This window comes from Diabrotica undecimpunctata, chromosome 3 (assembly GCF_040954645.1).
Source record: "Diabrotica undecimpunctata isolate CICGRU chromosome 3, icDiaUnde3, whole genome shotgun sequence".
Taxonomy (NCBI): Eukaryota; Metazoa; Arthropoda; class Insecta; order Coleoptera; family Chrysomelidae; genus Diabrotica; species Diabrotica undecimpunctata.
Window position 1 is genome coordinate 109599714 of NC_092805.1, and position 16960 is coordinate 109616673.

At 36.0% G+C, this 16960-nt stretch overlaps 1 protein-coding gene across 1 annotated transcript in view; it reads right to left on the minus strand.

The window, feature by feature from the left end:
* Nucleotides 1-891: 891 nt before the first annotated feature.
* The window catches only part of Dhc93AB (Dynein heavy chain at 93AB), a 295262-nt gene continuing 279193 nt past the window's right edge, over nt 892-16960 (minus strand). The window contains exons 47-50 of the mRNA XM_072526597.1: nt 12949-13191; nt 11844-12200; nt 11641-11789; nt 892-5006 (exon numbers count right to left, since the gene is read on the minus strand). Of these exons, the coding sequence (XP_072382698.1) occupies nt 4712-5006; nt 11641-11789; nt 11844-12200; nt 12949-13191 (1044 nt within the window). The 3' untranslated portion in view covers nt 892-4711. The remainder of the gene's footprint in view (nt 5007-11640; nt 11790-11843; nt 12201-12948; nt 13192-16960) is intronic.

Below are 16960 nucleotides of genomic sequence, written 5' to 3' on the forward strand. Positions count from 1 at the left end.
TGGCAACATCGTACGCAGTGAAAGCACTTGTGAATAAGAACTCGTTTGTGACTTTCGGGTATTTAACATAATCCAACCTTTGTGCTTATTTATTTGCAATATTTCAAGGTTGTTAACATCTTAGGAAATGTACCTAATAATTGCAAAATAATTATTTCTTGCTTTAATAATGTGCCATTTGCTATTATCTGAATTAATTAAGGTTTTGGATTAAAGCTCAAAGTTTTGAAATAAATTATTATTTTTACTTAAGTAAGTACTATGGTCTAATTCCTAAAAAGTAATTAATGCGGCTAAGAAAACTTATCTGTAATGTTTTTCTGAAATATATTAAAATATGGCATAATTTTAAACGAATTTAAAATGTCAATTATTTACAATAAAAAACACTTTATCTTTATCTTTAACTGAACTAGTATTATGTACTTATTAAGTTTTAAATGTGTTATATGCCCAGGGTTTTAAATGAATTTCATAGTTTACAGCGGAAATTAAATACAACAGACAACAATAATTCTAATTTATTTTTTACACGATGCTCGGACTATCAGTAATTTGTTTACTTGTGAACTAAAATTAAATTAGATACTTGTACTTAATAATTATTATAATAAATGTTCAAAGTGACCTCTACCTGCGCGAACAGAGGCATTGATACGATGATTCCAAATTGTTAGTAATGGCATAGTTAACTAAATTATGTCGAATAGTTTCTGCAGCAGCGAAAGTTCGTTCCCGTAATTCAGCTTCTGTTTCGATTTCATCTCGGTTATTATAAACTAACGATTTCAGATGTCCCCAAAAATAAAAATCCAGTACCTTGCAGTCGGGACTTAGTGGTGACCACAGAATGGGTCCATTCGTACCAATACAACGACGAGAATAAGTGGTATCAAAAAGATTTTTAACAGCTCTGGTAAAATATGCTGAGGCTCCGTCGTAAAGAAATCACATTTCATGGCATGTTTGCAAAGGTACGTCTTCAAGAAGTACCGACAAAACATTTTGCAAGGAATTATAGTGTTCCTCTCCATTTCGTGTTCTGAGTAATTCATAAGGTCCTATCAAAGAATTGTTAATTATTCCAAATTACAGCCCATAAATATATGCTAAATTCTCGGTGGAAATTTGTCCTGCGTATTAAATAAGGGTTCTCTTCGCTAAATATGTGGCAATTATGAAAATTATACACACCATTTCTCGTGAAACATGCTTCATCCGCACATAAGACTTTAGATAGAAATTCAGATTCTCTGACGAGTATATCTTGAAATGGTATGGATGTAGAAGTTGTTCCCGAAATGTTCTATGAATAACGTTTTTCAACGTGCCAACCATTTTAGCCATCGCTCGTGTACTTACATTTGGATTATTCTCCACAGCATATAAAATATCGTGTTATACATTTAATCGACGAATACTTCTTGTTCTTCCGCTTTTTTTTTCGGTACAACAGAACCCGATTCTACTAATCTTTGAGAAACATTCACAAAAGTTCGAGCATTAATAATTCGCCTTTACCGAATTACCGAAAGCTAAATTACTGTTACACTGCAATTCTCTATAAAAATAATGAACATACCATGATACTCACGAATGGAAAACATTTTCGCGGTTACACTAAACATGATTGTTCTAAATTATCTGTTTACTAAAGTTGTGACTGCCTACGTTTAGATTTTCGTACTGCACGTAGTTGACAGATTTAAATTTGCATACCAATCGTTTTTTGGTCAAACGGTTGAACTAAAAAAAAAACATTTTTTACTCTTGGTACCTTCTACCTATACCTTTAAGGAACGCACTATTTTCGGGGAGACCCTGTATAATTGGTGCATTATGATCCTTTTTCAGTTAGTTTTTTTTATTAACCCTCGTGTTTGGGCAAAACAATAATATATTTTGGCTAAAGATTGCAAATCACGGAGTTTGTAGTTTTTGTATACCGGATATTAAAATTATTATTAATGCTAGAAGCATTTTACTTTAATTTCATAAGTAGGTGCATCCCAGTTCTACTTCATTATTTATTCTAGTTTCTCCGTAGTTTTTAGCTAAGAATTATTATTTTGTTCCATCCGATAAATTTGCTTAAGTTTTAGCCCTTTTTTCATGTTTTATATGTTACGTTTTTACTAATGATTATGTCTTCAGCCCCAGAAGGATTGTTTTTCAAGGTTTTGGCCAAAAAATTTGGTTCACAAATTGCATTTGTGATATATGGGGCAAATATAAAAATTATAGATAAAATGCCTACAGTTCATAATATGCAGAATGATAATACAATTTTTTATTAGAGACACACATTGATCTTAGTTTAAAGATAAATTATGATCCAAATTACATTTGGTAAAATATATTAGACAATATTTGCGACAAAACTTAGAGCTACTTGCAATAAAAAAAGTTTAAGTCAGCAAACTAAGAGCAAGGTAATTTAATCAACACTTTGATATATCAAGTACTTATTTTAGTCGAACATTGTATAGTAGCGGTAACATATATTGTAGAATGTTGCAAATGTGGCGAGGTTTGATCGCTTCTCTTTTTACATCCGACCGGATGTCTATGACCAGAAGCGTTTTAATTGGGAAGCAGTTCATTAGTAGAGTGTATAGTGTTGTTTGCTGCAATTTAATTATTTTACTATAACAACACTGATTTTGTAGAAAGTGCAAAGTGTCAGTGCCAATGTCGGTGTGAATGTAACTTCTGAAAAAAAAGCAACGTAAACAAGATTCGAATGCATTTAAATGCTGAAACACACCAAGTATGTTTCAATGTATACAAAAACTACATAAGGAATTCGGTTTCTAGGAAAAACTGTTGGTAGGTACAAGTAACTGATTTAACAGAAATTCTACTTTCAACTATATATAAAATTGTTTAAAATGATCCATATTACCGCAAGAAGCGATGTGACTACAAATTTTTAAGAGCTATAGGTGCTTCACTTATAAAACTATTGAAAACCACAATATACGATTGCTACAGAAGCAATGAAATACTTACTATAGTAATAATAAGAATGATATTGGAAACAACTGGTCGGGACATGAACTGCTGTGAGAAAACTTTTGAAAATTATATCAAGAAAATGTGCTTTAAATTTAAAAAATAAACGTCGAGCAGATATATTAAGCCAAAGAATAGTCAACTGACTTAATATATACCTAGAACAAATTACTTAATATAGGCAAGAAAGTTGGCGAATTTACTACTTACACGAAACTTGGACAGATGGTTCAAACATGTGAATATCAAAAATGCCTGCTAATAAAGGATCGCGGCTAATTATTGTACATTGCGGAGGAAGTGAGGGATGGGTTCCGAATGCTTTAAAATTATGTGGGAAGGAAATAGAGGATTGTAACGTTGAATACTACAAGAGTATGGAAGCTGATATTTTTAAAGATTGTAAGAGCTAACGCGCACTACTGCGACTCCGACCAGTCATGATTGCGGCTGGTCGGATTCGGTCAATTTTACATAGGTTGTAATAAGCCAACGCGCACGTTGCCGTTGCAGCCAGCCGGCCACACTGGCCACATTTCGTCGATACGACCAGCTTCCGGCCAGCTGATCGTTGTGACCAAAGTTAGTATGTAGTCTGATGAAACAACGCGCACGAGCCAGAATGCGGCCAGACAGTGATCTGTACATGTATTGTATAGTTTGTGTTGTATAGGACTATTTAAAAATGGGATTTTCCCCATATTTTTTCATTTCGTTTTATTATACGACTACGCATATACACAACAATGGCTACACCCGTGACATCCATCTCGTAATTGAAAAGAAAAATTAATGTAGAAAGTCTAGCCGGAAATGCGGCCAACGTAGAAGTAGCATATGCAGTCACACTATTTTAATACACGATACATATTGCTGGCAGCACGGCTGGTCGCAATCAACAGAGATATTAATTAATACATTAGTGTGATTTCTTTGACAACTAATTAAATATTGGTGTGTTCCGAAATAAAATTTGCGTTTATTTTACAGATAAGTCATCGCAACGTAATTTTACGTGAAAAGACGGGTACATTTTATTCTATGAATAACTATACCTCCATATAGGACAATATTTATCTGGAGGTGAAAAGACCGGCCCTTTTATGCAATAAGTTTATTATTTTAGGAGGAGAAAGCTTAAATAGGAGGAAGTGAGAAACAATTGAGTGGAGTGACTGTAGATGTCGATTTATTGGATCCCTCGTTGCATGGTGACGGGCAAAATCATTAGTGTTTTTATAAAGTTTTTATAGTATCAATAATTCTAACAATAACAAGAGTAATTTACAAAAGACATTCTACATCAGTTATCAATGCAATAATTCGGAAGAGAGAAGGTCCTTGTAAGGCACCAGCAGCCGCATTATATGTTAAAGCAGAACTATCGAAACATACAAATCTAAGCGTTCTACTATATGCCTTACCGCAACTATACTTAACGATCTCAAAGTTTTATTTTTCATTAATAATTCAGTCATTTGACAAATTTTCGTGAATCAATAAATTATATTGCCATTACATCAGACTGGAAAGTCTCTATTGCAGATTTAGTACTAAATACTATAATGGCAGAAATTATTTAAAGCTGAAAGCTTAGTTAGATTTGGCCTAGTAAAAAAGTTACCAAGGTGGGAGTGACGGATGTTCTGTGCTAAATTATATGGAATACAGACATCTTTATAGTACTTTCCATAATTTATATCTGTAATAGTAGTGCTACACCAGCCAAAGTCCACTTCGCCGGTTTATCTTTAATTTTCAAATTAAACGTCCAAACATAAGTAGGTCCTCTTGTTCTCGTCTTATATACAGGACATTCGTACATATTTCTTAGATCTTGTTTATCTTGAGTAATGGCTCTAACGTTGATGACTGGCATAGACGGAAACAGTTCTTTTAAGCGAGAATCTACTATAATTCCCGTTTGAATGTCCCATCTAGCTCCTTCCATGTGTAAACCATGAATATAAGCACCATCTCTAGGAGCACTCCTACAATTAAATTTAAAAAATAAGAATAATATTAATTTTTTTTTTAATAATACTGTACTCAATAAAAAATTTATCTATTCGCAAGTGTCTAAAATATAATTTCAAACATTTATCGTTTGACGACGTATTTGGCTGCAACTGGGATGTGGTCCAACCAAAATACTTCGTTAGTAATTAAGTATTAATTAAAACTCTTACTTTGATTGAACATTTTCAACAGTTTCGAGTTGGAGGTAAAAATACTCTGTTGATTTTTGATAATGTTAAGTCTCATTTAGATGCAAACATCCTTAAAGCTGCTAAAAAGTACGACATTAGTCTGTTTGTCTGCAAAGCAATATAGCCCATGAGCTAAAGCCTATGGATAAGTCTGTTTTCAAATCTGTCGAATCGATTTGGGATCGAGCTTGGGATCGAGCTTGAAAATCCCAATGATAAAAATGGAAATAAGCAAGACTTATACACTTCCACAAATCAAAAGAAAAGTGCGGAAAGTAAACAAAGTAATTGTCCAGAACCGATGAATCAATCTTCTACTAAAAAGATCAAAACTTTACTTCCCGAACGTTCTTTCAAATACCAAGATGTCAGCTCTACAAGTGATGATTCTTCAAATTACTCGGTTCATGACACATTAGACAATGAAGATATGAAACTTGTACCAACTGTTACCTTTGAAGACACCACATCTAATCTAAACACGTCCTTCACAAAAATGTTTCCACTCCCAATATTAAAACTAAAAGGATTCAAAGAAAAAATCTATTAATTCACAAGCCGAAAAACTAGTGGTTAACTTGTTTAATGTCCCTTTTGATAAAGGCGACGCTGCACCGAAAACTATTAAAAAGAAAAATGAACAGGCCAAACGCTTCTAAATGAAAATAGTAAAAGAATCTTCAAGGAGTAAAATTGTTATCTGTCTATAAGTCGTACAATGAAGAAGCCATCAACAAAGTCTTCACAGCGAGGCTTGTCCCATAAGGAATCATGCTACTGCTTCGTTTGTGACAAGGACCAGATCAGAGATATGAGAATATGCTCAGCCTGTGGACGGTATGTGTACGAAGAATGCTTAGGACTTATACCATCCGACAAAGACATTTATTTGTTCAAAATGTACATTTTGAAAAATATTTACTTTGTAAATAAGTTGTTTCATTTGTTTCATATTGTTTCATTTTTAACGTATGTAAAATAAATTTGACTTTCATTTGCAGACAGTTGTATTTCTTTTTAACCTAAATGAACACAAAATGGTTTATTTTTATTGGCTTTATTCGGAACACCTGGCCCTAATAAGGCCAATTTGCAAAGTAAAATTAAAAACAATTAATATTTATAACAATATATCAGCAAAAACGAAAATAGTATAGGTTGTCAGTAAGTTTACTAACATTTAAAGCTAATTTGTTATTTTCTTAAGTCAATACCTCCTTTTAAAAAAAGTTTCAAACCTTCACGTGACCTATTATTTGGGTCATCTACCTTAGATAGATAGATTATAAAGTAAAAGCAAAGTTTTGTCAAATTATATTTAAAACTACAATGATCACGCCAGTTGACTAATGGAGCGAAAGCGAAATATCTTGGGAAAATTATGTCTTCCTATGAATAAAACATGCCACAAAAACCATTGGACTTATGGACAATACATGTAAAACTAAATAAATTCCAGCAACGTCAAGAGTGCAACAAAATAACAGATACCACATGCACATAGCGGTGAAAAAATTTCGCCAATTAATGGCTCTGCAATTGTGGTTTTGCTTGGCCCGTCGTTCGCCAGACGTAATTGGCTGAAGAGTGTGCGAGCTTGAGTTATCCAAACCTCTAGTGTGCTACTTTCAGTTATAGTTGCGTTTGGGTGAACATCGTGTTTCACCTTTACCACAAAAACCGTCCTAGTACAAACCTCCACGTTGGTAGAGCTGGGAATCCATATTCGTTGGATTAGAAATACGAGCGCTTTTTAGAGTACGTACTCTGATTTGGCGAATAGTGATTGTTGATTATATGTGTACCCGATTGGTCGTGTGCGCCATATTCAAACTCTGATCGGTCCCTGTGGGATCCTTGCATTAGTACAGTTACTATCCAGTCGGGTATTCGAACTCCTTTAAGGCTGTACACCCTTCCAGACTATATTTTCTACTCATCCAGCTATTTTTCAAACCATCTAACGAGATAGTCATCTGCGTCTGGGGTACTAACTTTGCCATGCAGGCCGGTATGGACACTCACATACAGAGGCTTCGCGGCCGAGGATCCAGACGAGATGATGACAACATCTGCGGCATATGTGAACGCGCATTCAAGTCTTACACTGGAGTGTGTCAACACATGAGCCGCGCTGGTGAGATTAACCGACGAGGATCTGATGGGACAGGAGGAATTTCGGTACGAAGGCCGATTTATCCTTAAGCATTTGATGGAGTTATTTCCTGATAATACTAAGGAGCAAATTCGGCGTGCTCGGGCCAAGCCTGAATACAAGGAATTCCTCGAAAGTCTCAAGGAGGAAGAGCGACGTAGGAATCGGTCTCCGAGTCCCGTCGCTAGACCTTCTAACCCCGAGAATTTCGTGAACTATGCCTCTTCGGAAGGAGGAACCTCGCCGGTGAGAACATCGGCTCAGAGTGAATCGGACACCCTCTCGTCCCCCAAGCTCAACACAGCGGGTCCGCACGGTGATTACACACAGTCCGCTGATGTGCAGAACCCCGAAGTTGATGAGCCCGTTTCGGTGAGAGACTATGAGATACATAATACGAGTACATGAATGATTATGTTACGAGTAAGAACGGATGGTCGAAAACTAAACAGCAAATATATAGATATACTCAATACACGAATGCTGAGCGACATCGTGAGGGCGTCAGGTCTATGTTAAACGAGTATATCACAGAAGAATACTGTGAGTGCCGGAAAGTGAAAACAACAGCCACAAGCACAAAAGTCATCGAGAAAATTGAAAGCTGATAAGGCCCCGGCTATAGAGAATAGACGGCATGAAAGGGCTCAAAGATACCGTTTGACCAAATGTCGATACCATACCAACAGGACCGCTCCTACTCGTGCAATCATAGATGGCAAGCCTCTCTTTGACAACGATGTACACCCCGACATCAGAGCTGTTGAAAAGGAATATCGGATGATCTTTTCATCAAAATCGTCTTTAGACAACGAACCGATTTCAGATCAGAAGGAACCGCTACTGATCAGCCATGCTGTAACAGATGCGAAAATCCTCGGGGCTCTACAAACCATGAAATCTCAAGCAGCCGGTCCTGATTTCATTAAGAACAAAGAGCTGCGTAAAGTATCTGTTCAGAAATTGGTTCTAGTGTACAATACCATGCTCCAGTTTGGTGTTACTCCTTAGGTGTTAAAGGATTGCAGGACTACTTTGATACCAAAGGGTCGCGATCCACAGGAGGTAGGTAATTGGCGTCCAATAACAATTTCTTCAGTGATGATAAGGGTGCTAATCTGTGCTAGGGAAGCGGCTTGCGGTGCTAGATTATCACGAGAACCAGAGAGGCTTTCGGCAGGTAGATGGCGTTCTACAGAACGATCTGACGCTTCAGATGGTTATTAAAGAAAGAAGAAGAGGCCTTTGTCCATATAATATTATTCCCATCGATTTACAAAAAGATTTCGAAATAGTCTCTCAGCGATCAATTGAACGGGCCATGAATCGCTTCGGAGTCGACGCAACATTTAAGCGGTATATGGTGGACTCGTACAAGAACTGTCGTATGAGTGTCGCTGCCGGTAGCAGGTCAAAAACCAACATCGAGATGTGTAGAGGCGTCAAACAGGGAGATCCCTTGTCGCCATACCTCTTTAATATGGTGGTCGATGACAGGAAAATCTCAGTGTTGGGTTACGCTGACGATTTAATCCCGTTATCCGAATCGGCCAAAGATGGTACCGGCTCCGGACAGCCATCGAATTTTTCGAGAAGAGAGACATGACGATTAACGCTGATAAAAGTGCAGCTATTAGGGTTAATGTTAACCGTGGTAATAAGCACTCGTTCGAACGTGACGCATTCGCTCTTCTCTGTCGGCAACGACAGGATTCGGCAGCTGCAACAGAGTGAGCTGGTTGGATACCTAGGTTGAAGGTATAATGCACTGGGACAGATTAAGGTAGCCTTCAACGAGCTGCAGACACAGCTCGATCGTATTCATCGAGCGTGGCTCAAACCAGCACAAAAACTGCTGGTACTGAAAACATACCTGCTACCGCCATACATTGACAAGCTGCAGAGTCCCACCATCACGATGAAAACGCTGAAGGGCGTTGACAGGTCCGTACGTATAACCGTTCGGAAGTTTCCGTCCCTCAATCGAACGTGTGCCGATGCCTACATCCACGCTCCCACAAAAGACGGTGGTCTGGGCGTTATGGCCATGGCCATGCACGACCCGGCTATCATGAGAAGGAGACTGACAAAATTGATCAGATCAGCAACTGATACAACGTAACCGTTAACCGTAACGTTAACCCTCAGTCTACCATATATGTCACGTCTCTGGGAGAAGGTTCTAAAATGGACACAAACATCGTCTGGCAGTTCAGCATCGATAGCACGTGAGTTGAGCCAGAAGCTTGAGGATGGCTATAGTGGAAACGGACTTCGTCAGGGCTCTTCACACTCCGAAAGCTCTGCCTGGATAAGCAATCCATCGCCCTACTGGTCGGGAAGAGATTTTATTAAGGCAATACAACTGCGAGGAAATCTACTTCCAACTAGAGGCATCCTTTCAAATCCACCACATGAGCGTAGGTGCCGAAAGGGATGCGAACGTAACGAGAGCCTTAGTCACGTTCTTCAAAAGTGCCCCGCAGCATACTGGCATCGAATAAAGAGACATGGTCAGCTTGTTACGTATCTTTGCAAGTAGTTGAAAAGAAAGGGTGAATTTGCGAGACAGGGGCCAAAAATAAGATGCGCCGACGGGACTCTTAAGATACCTGACCTTTGTCGCGCAACAGATAAGCGGGTAATTGTCGTGGACATTGCCGTCAGCTGGGAGGGTCCTGAACCCCTAAGTACAGCCGCTGCCAATAAAATGGCGTTGTACACTGAGCCTCGATTCCTTCAGACCATGCAAACCCGATATCCTGGGAAAACCATTTGCACGGCACCTCTAATCGTTGGAGTTCGCGGAACATGGTGTCAGTCGAATTCTCATGTCCTGAGAATTTTTAACTTATCAAGGTTCGACGTCCGCAATTTTATTACAAAGGTCATTCAGGGTAGTATCCATATTCATAGTCATTTTATGAGGTCTTAGCATAAGTGACTTATGACATTTTACTTTTAATGTAAGTACCGGCTTCTTCCTATCGAGGGATCTACGCTTGTCTAGTTAGTATTTTATCTTATATTGACCTGCGTAGATATTTGTTTTGTCTGTTTATATCTGTGAATGTCCATTTTTCCAAATGGTAGAATCTGATGAAAGAAGGCCGGTTTTCGGATGGCGGGGGTTTGGTTACATGATAAACGTAGCCATCCAGCCGGCATCGCCCGGCCTACAAACTAACAAAAGATATGGCTCCACTCTGACAGGTGAACTGCAAAAACAATATATTAAAAAATATATACATATAAATGAGGCGTTTCAAAGAATTAGGCTTAACAAGCTGATCGGAAGGAGAAATAGGGGACAAACTAAGCTATGTTGAGGCTAATGATGACGAACGAAAATATAAAAAAAAAAAGTTATATTTCAGACAAAAATATTAACTGACCAACACAAGATCCAAAGTAATAATAATAAGCGCTTAGCTACTCATTTGATATTGTAAAGTGATCTAAAAGGGATATAGAAAGTCTTCAGCGGAAAATAAAAACACTTTTCACAAAGGCACGAAAACATCATCCACGTATTTCACTAGAGAGAACAATATTACCGCGGTGTCCAGGGAAAGGAGGCTTATGGACATAGGTGAGCAATTGGAAAAGCAGGTTGCCAATTTAAGGACTTATTTTCAGAAGCAGGCTGAGACAGGCTACTACTACATCTAAGCAAGAAAAAATTACACCTGGATTGGTCAACCTCTGCATACAATACAGCGTCGAACTACTGACTAACAGCAAGAAAGATGTTTGCCAAAACAAAGGGTTTCCTACTGGCCATTCGGTCATGAAGAAATCATCTACCATCTTACCGGGGGCTGCCAGGTCTTTGTCGGAACTGATTATAAAGAACGACATGACTCAGTAAGAAATACTATTTACCAAGATCTAGCCAACAAATTGGGTCTTCGTTAAAACAACCTACCTCCATATTATCAATAAATGCCTGAGAGTATGCTTGGAAATGACACTTACAAGCTATATTGAGACTAACTGTGATTACAGACCAATCAGTGATACATAATAGACCTGATATCTTACTAACTATAAACGCCAGATAGAAAACGCCAGGAAACAAACAAAAAAAAAATGGTATATAAACAAAACAAAACCTGTAATAATGTTTTATTCTTAACACGTGGTAACTTATTTTTAAAATTTAAATTAGTATTTCTTATAAAAATGGAGAGGATAAAAAAAAATTAGTAAACTTTTTCTAATATTTTCTAATCATCTATACGTCATCTAAAAACTTACGTAAATTCTTCCTTTTGTTTTTTAGTTACATCACATTGAAGGCACATCTTATCTAATGGCAATTCATTTCTTCGTGCTGTACTTTGCATTATTGCTGTAAGAAGAGATTGAGGATTGAAAAATCCCCCAAGCCAAACTGAAGCTGGAAGCTAAAAAAAAACAATTAAAAGACATTTTAAACCGTTTTATGTCAATATAATTACCACAAAATCTGTCGACCATGTCTCCAGTTCCCTTATTCTTAGCAACAAATCAACAAACCAAGAACTCAACCCAAGTAAAGATGGATATGCTCTGAGAGCCCAAACGGGTGGTACTTGATCCAAAAACAGAGCATTTTCTAAATCTTCCATATCTGAAGTTATTGTAAGTTCACCTTTTATCCCCAACTCCAATTCTTTTAACGATCTTTTTATTTCCGCTGTGAGATAATTCATTCTTTCGCATTCTTGAAAAGCTACTATCACATATGGAGTACGTTCCTCCACCTTTCCCATAATTTCCGCCATGTTAAAATCTTCTGGTAATTTTTCTAGCATCTCATCTACCATTTGTTTAACCTAAAATTTTTTTAGATGATGTACATGATGATATGGATACAGTTTGGCTTTTATATTACTTGGTTTTATTACATAGTATGGTGTAAATAAAATTAATATATTAATAAAATCCTGTTACGTTGAATTAAAGAATAAGTGGGAAAACTTGGCGGTTTTCACGTCTCTTCTGTAATGTTTTCTTTTTATTCATTATGTAATATATCTGAGCGTGAGGAAAACATCATCGATGTTTTTTTTTTTAATACGAATGCGTTGGCCAGGCAACACATTATATGAAAAGTCCTTTACTTATTTATCCTAGTGTATTCATAATTATAAATAATTTATGAAATAATGTATTGAAACATGGATGATGCGAAATTAAAAAAGCCAAAAAATACAATCAGCTGAAATGAAATTTTTAAGGAATACAAAGGGATCCACATTGAGGGACAAATTCAGAAACGAAGACATAAGGATAAGGGCCGAATTCAATTATTCTCGGTGAATAACGGTACACAACAAAACACGTTAACTAAGATAGATTGATAAGACAGGTTGTAAAATATAAAGCACGCCGTAGAAGAGACGTGGGACAACCCCGTTGAAGATTGGCAAGACTGAGGACGGAACAGGTTTGAAACCTTTTCCTTGAAGTGAAGAAGAAGAACGTTGATTTGTCTAATTTTCCCAAATACTTTTCCTTCTTTGATTAAATTAGTTGCAAGGATATTTTAAATAATTTCGGTGCTTATTACAGTTATAATACCTTATCTTCTCGGGTGATTGTAGCACCACCTGTAGCGCCTCCATCTCTAGGCTGCATCTCAAATACCGTTTTAAATAAATTTTCGGCGGTTGTTGTTAGGAAGCCTATTTCTGCATTTGGATGTAGCCCGTACAAATAAGGAGATTCTGGTGGCATCATATCGTCGATATAGGCATGGTAACCAACATAATCAGTATTTGGAGGTGCAGCAAAACCTGGAGCTAACATTAGTTCTCCATCAACCTTAAATAATACAAACAAATTAATACTTGGATATACTATATACTATAATTTTCTCTTGCAGATTTACTCAGACGATAGGGTAATATAATTATGCAAGAATATAAGGAAACAAAAAACGTAGCCGGTCAAGTTATGTTCACCGTAGCTCGTGTAAAAATTGTCATAAAATGACCTCCACGCTTAACTACATCTTCAAGGTTAACACTCCATCTTTTGCGCGGTCGGTCACTCTTTTTCTACCGTTTGTTGATTTATCTCTTAATTTTTTGACAACTCTGGGCTTCTCTATTTTACCTTGTAGCATTTACTTTTCACCCTGTCAATCATAAAAATCTCAAATAATTCATATCTTCTTCATTTTTAAAAAATATTAGACTAAACAACAAACGGGAGTCTGTTTATTAGCCAAGTTTCGCTTTCAAGATGTTTTGATTGCTGTCTCGCTCTTCATTTCGTATTTTCTCTGTTCCGCTTATAGAAATTTTAAAAATATTTGGCTGTTTTTTCTACTACGCAGAATATAAATAATGAAAAGAATGATTTTTTTAAATCGCGTCACTTTTCCTTTGTGCGGTAAAGAGGAAGGTTACTTTCTGGTTTGGGAGAGAAAGCAGAAATGTTCGTAGATCAAGGCATTTGTACTTTTTCGGTACAAGATGAAAACCATATTATCAGAATTCTAATAATAAGAGTTATTTTACTATGCAGTTAAATAGTCTCACTTACAGTAATGTAATTAGCAGCTAAATAGAAATCTAAATAAGTGGTTAAAATAGTGCTGACTGGTTTCATCTTCAATGGTGTTAAGAGCAGAATTCCTCGTAAGTTTTTAAATTTATTAAAACCTGTTAAAACAGATTTAAATATAATGCTGAATATTTTTCGATGGTAAATGAAGGAAATGAATAAATACCTTGTTTTATTTTAACTTTTTTTCATATGTATTTAGTACAATGCAGTGCTTCGTTTTTTTTATATGGTATGTCCCTAATTTCCATGTCCTACACACACATGGAATAACTGCAGCTCTCAGGATGACCTAAACGTCTAATTGGGAGAACATACAATCAGCCCATTGATGCCATTGATTAGTTAAAAATTGTTTTATTTGCTATCAGCTAAGGGTTCAGGTTTGAATCCTAGTTTAAGACAAGACGAACTCACACTTGAGATACTGAGCTAGGCGAAGCATAGACGATAAGCTCCCATGCTTGATTGAGGTATTATTTTTATAATAATACTTCAATTCTCTTTGGTCTTATCGCTACAATGTAAGATATCGAGTTTTGTCTCTCCAAAAAAGATAATTTATTTATTTACCCCTTTATTTTTTCTTTCCTTTAAATACCAAATTTTGTTTACTTGTCTTTTAGTTAATACGTTTTATCTCTCAATTTCTTTCGATCTCCAGTTCCCCAATGCTAGATTTATAGACCAACGTCCCAAAGCTCGCCGTTGTGTCCTTCAAAACACCTGAGTACCGGTTTGTTCAGTGAACATACTTGCACCTGGAATTCTTCATTTCTCTTTTAGTTTCAAGACTAAACGTCCCCTTTGGTAAACTTTTATGCTACCCAAAGTTATATTCAACTTCTGGGTATCCTCATTAGCCTACCAGGCCAAGTTACAATTATTCAATTTATTTTTTCCGTTATTCAGTATTCAGTATTCGCACCTCTACTGCTTGTCTTGTGGCTATGTTGGATCTTGTTTCTGATACATAATGTCATTTGTACATCCCATAATCAATTGGTTTTATACTAGCTTTATAAACACTTGATTACATCTCAGTGTTAATATGACGATTTCGATATATAGTATATTTGAGAAACCTGCTAATCTATTTGCTTGTATTAAAACTTCTCACTTCTATGTTCAGGTCTTCATAGCTAAACAGAGTCATCCCAAGATTTTTTATTTCTATTTCTATCGCCATCAATTTCAAATTTACATCTGGTTTTAATTCTTTACTGATTACTATTGTTTTAGCTCTTTGAGTTGAGATCGTGATATTAAAACATTAAATTCATTTGCTTTTATATTGAATTTGTGGAGTATTCTTGTAGTGTACACTGTCTTCATCTTGGTCTATAAATATTGCGTCATGTGCATACGAGAGCACAGAACAAATAAATTTTTTTTTTGTTAACGCTTGTGATGTCTTTATTCATGAATATCTTGATGATTATATGGTTTAATGAGTCGTATTCCTTTTTTTGTCGCTTCACAGTCAATTGGCTTATTATACATTGTGTATGTTCTACTGTATTGAGTAACTGTTTTATTACTACATAAATTTGGCTTCCTTGTATATACAAAGAATCGCTTATTATATCAGATTGATTATTGAGAGGATTTGTTTTTAAACAAAAATTCCCACCCTATCGGGATTTGATACCATCAAGGACTGAACACACTACCATTGAGATTTTATCTTCAGTAACCTGATGCTCTTACTACTGCACCACTAAGGCGTTCGTCTCATTCGTTACGTCTATAATTTCCGTAAGTTTTCCATCTATTCTTATATCCATCTTTTATTTCGGTAGATGTTTTGAATAGTTTTTAATGTATCAAAGCGAACTTCTCTATTTTACAACAGATGGAATTCTTACTCTGTTGAATGTTTTCTTATACTGAACTCTATAAAATATAGAAACACTGGTTTATTATACTCTAATAATTTCCTCGTAATTTGCTGTGTGGCAAATACTGCATCTGTGTATAGTCTTTTAGTACGAAAATCTTTTTCTTCTGTTAGTTAGTCCCCCATTCTTCGGGCATTTTTTTCTTCTTGTTCCTTTATACAAGCAATTTTGCTGTTCATTGGTGGATTGTTGCCTTTACGGAAGGTTATCACTCAATCTCTTTTTCTTTTTCTGTTTGGTGTCCACTAGTTTATACCCTGTACATTATATTTTGTTCTGGTCACTCCTTATTCGGTCTCTAAGCGTGTAACTCTTCTGAATATTCTTATTTCTGCTGTTTTCATCCTCTATGTTTTGGCTGTGTCGTGTCTTGTTTCTGATGAGTACGTCATTATTGGTATTATATTTTTTTGTGATTGGAATTTTAATTTCATCTCAATCCATCCTGCTAATCTATTTGCACTTTATACTTGCTTACTTCTTTTCCAATGACTTCATAGCTTAACGTTGTAATTTGTAGGTATGATATTTCTATTACTTTTTCAATACTAATTCTATCGACTTCCAGTTTACATCTTATCGGTTCTTTACTGATTACCATTGTTCTAGTTTTCTGAGTTGAAATCGTCATGTCAAATTGTTTTGCTTTTATGTCAAATCTGTAAACTAGTTATTGAAAGCATCTTAATTTTGGACTATTAATATTGCATCGTCTGCGAAACAGAGAATTTTAATTCCATTGTTCCTTATTTTGCATCCTCTTATTTTGTTGACATTCTTTATGATTTCATACTTCATCCATGATTAAATTCAATAGCTTAGGGTTTAGTCTTATTGCATTGTCCTTATCTATGTAGTACAGGTAGTATAATAATATATTCTCTTAAAGTTCTTCTATCGGTCTGTTCTTAACAACTATGATCCAACTTACTTTCCAACTATGATCTCTTTTTTTCTTTGACCAATATTATATACACTATAAATATAATAGCTTGTTCTGGACGTACCTCCTTAACAATCGTCGACACTTCCGTTTGAACCGCCACTCTTGCTACTTTTAAGATGTTTGTTTAATAATTTATTTTAGTTCCTCATCGTTGTATTGGCTTTCGACCATCTCT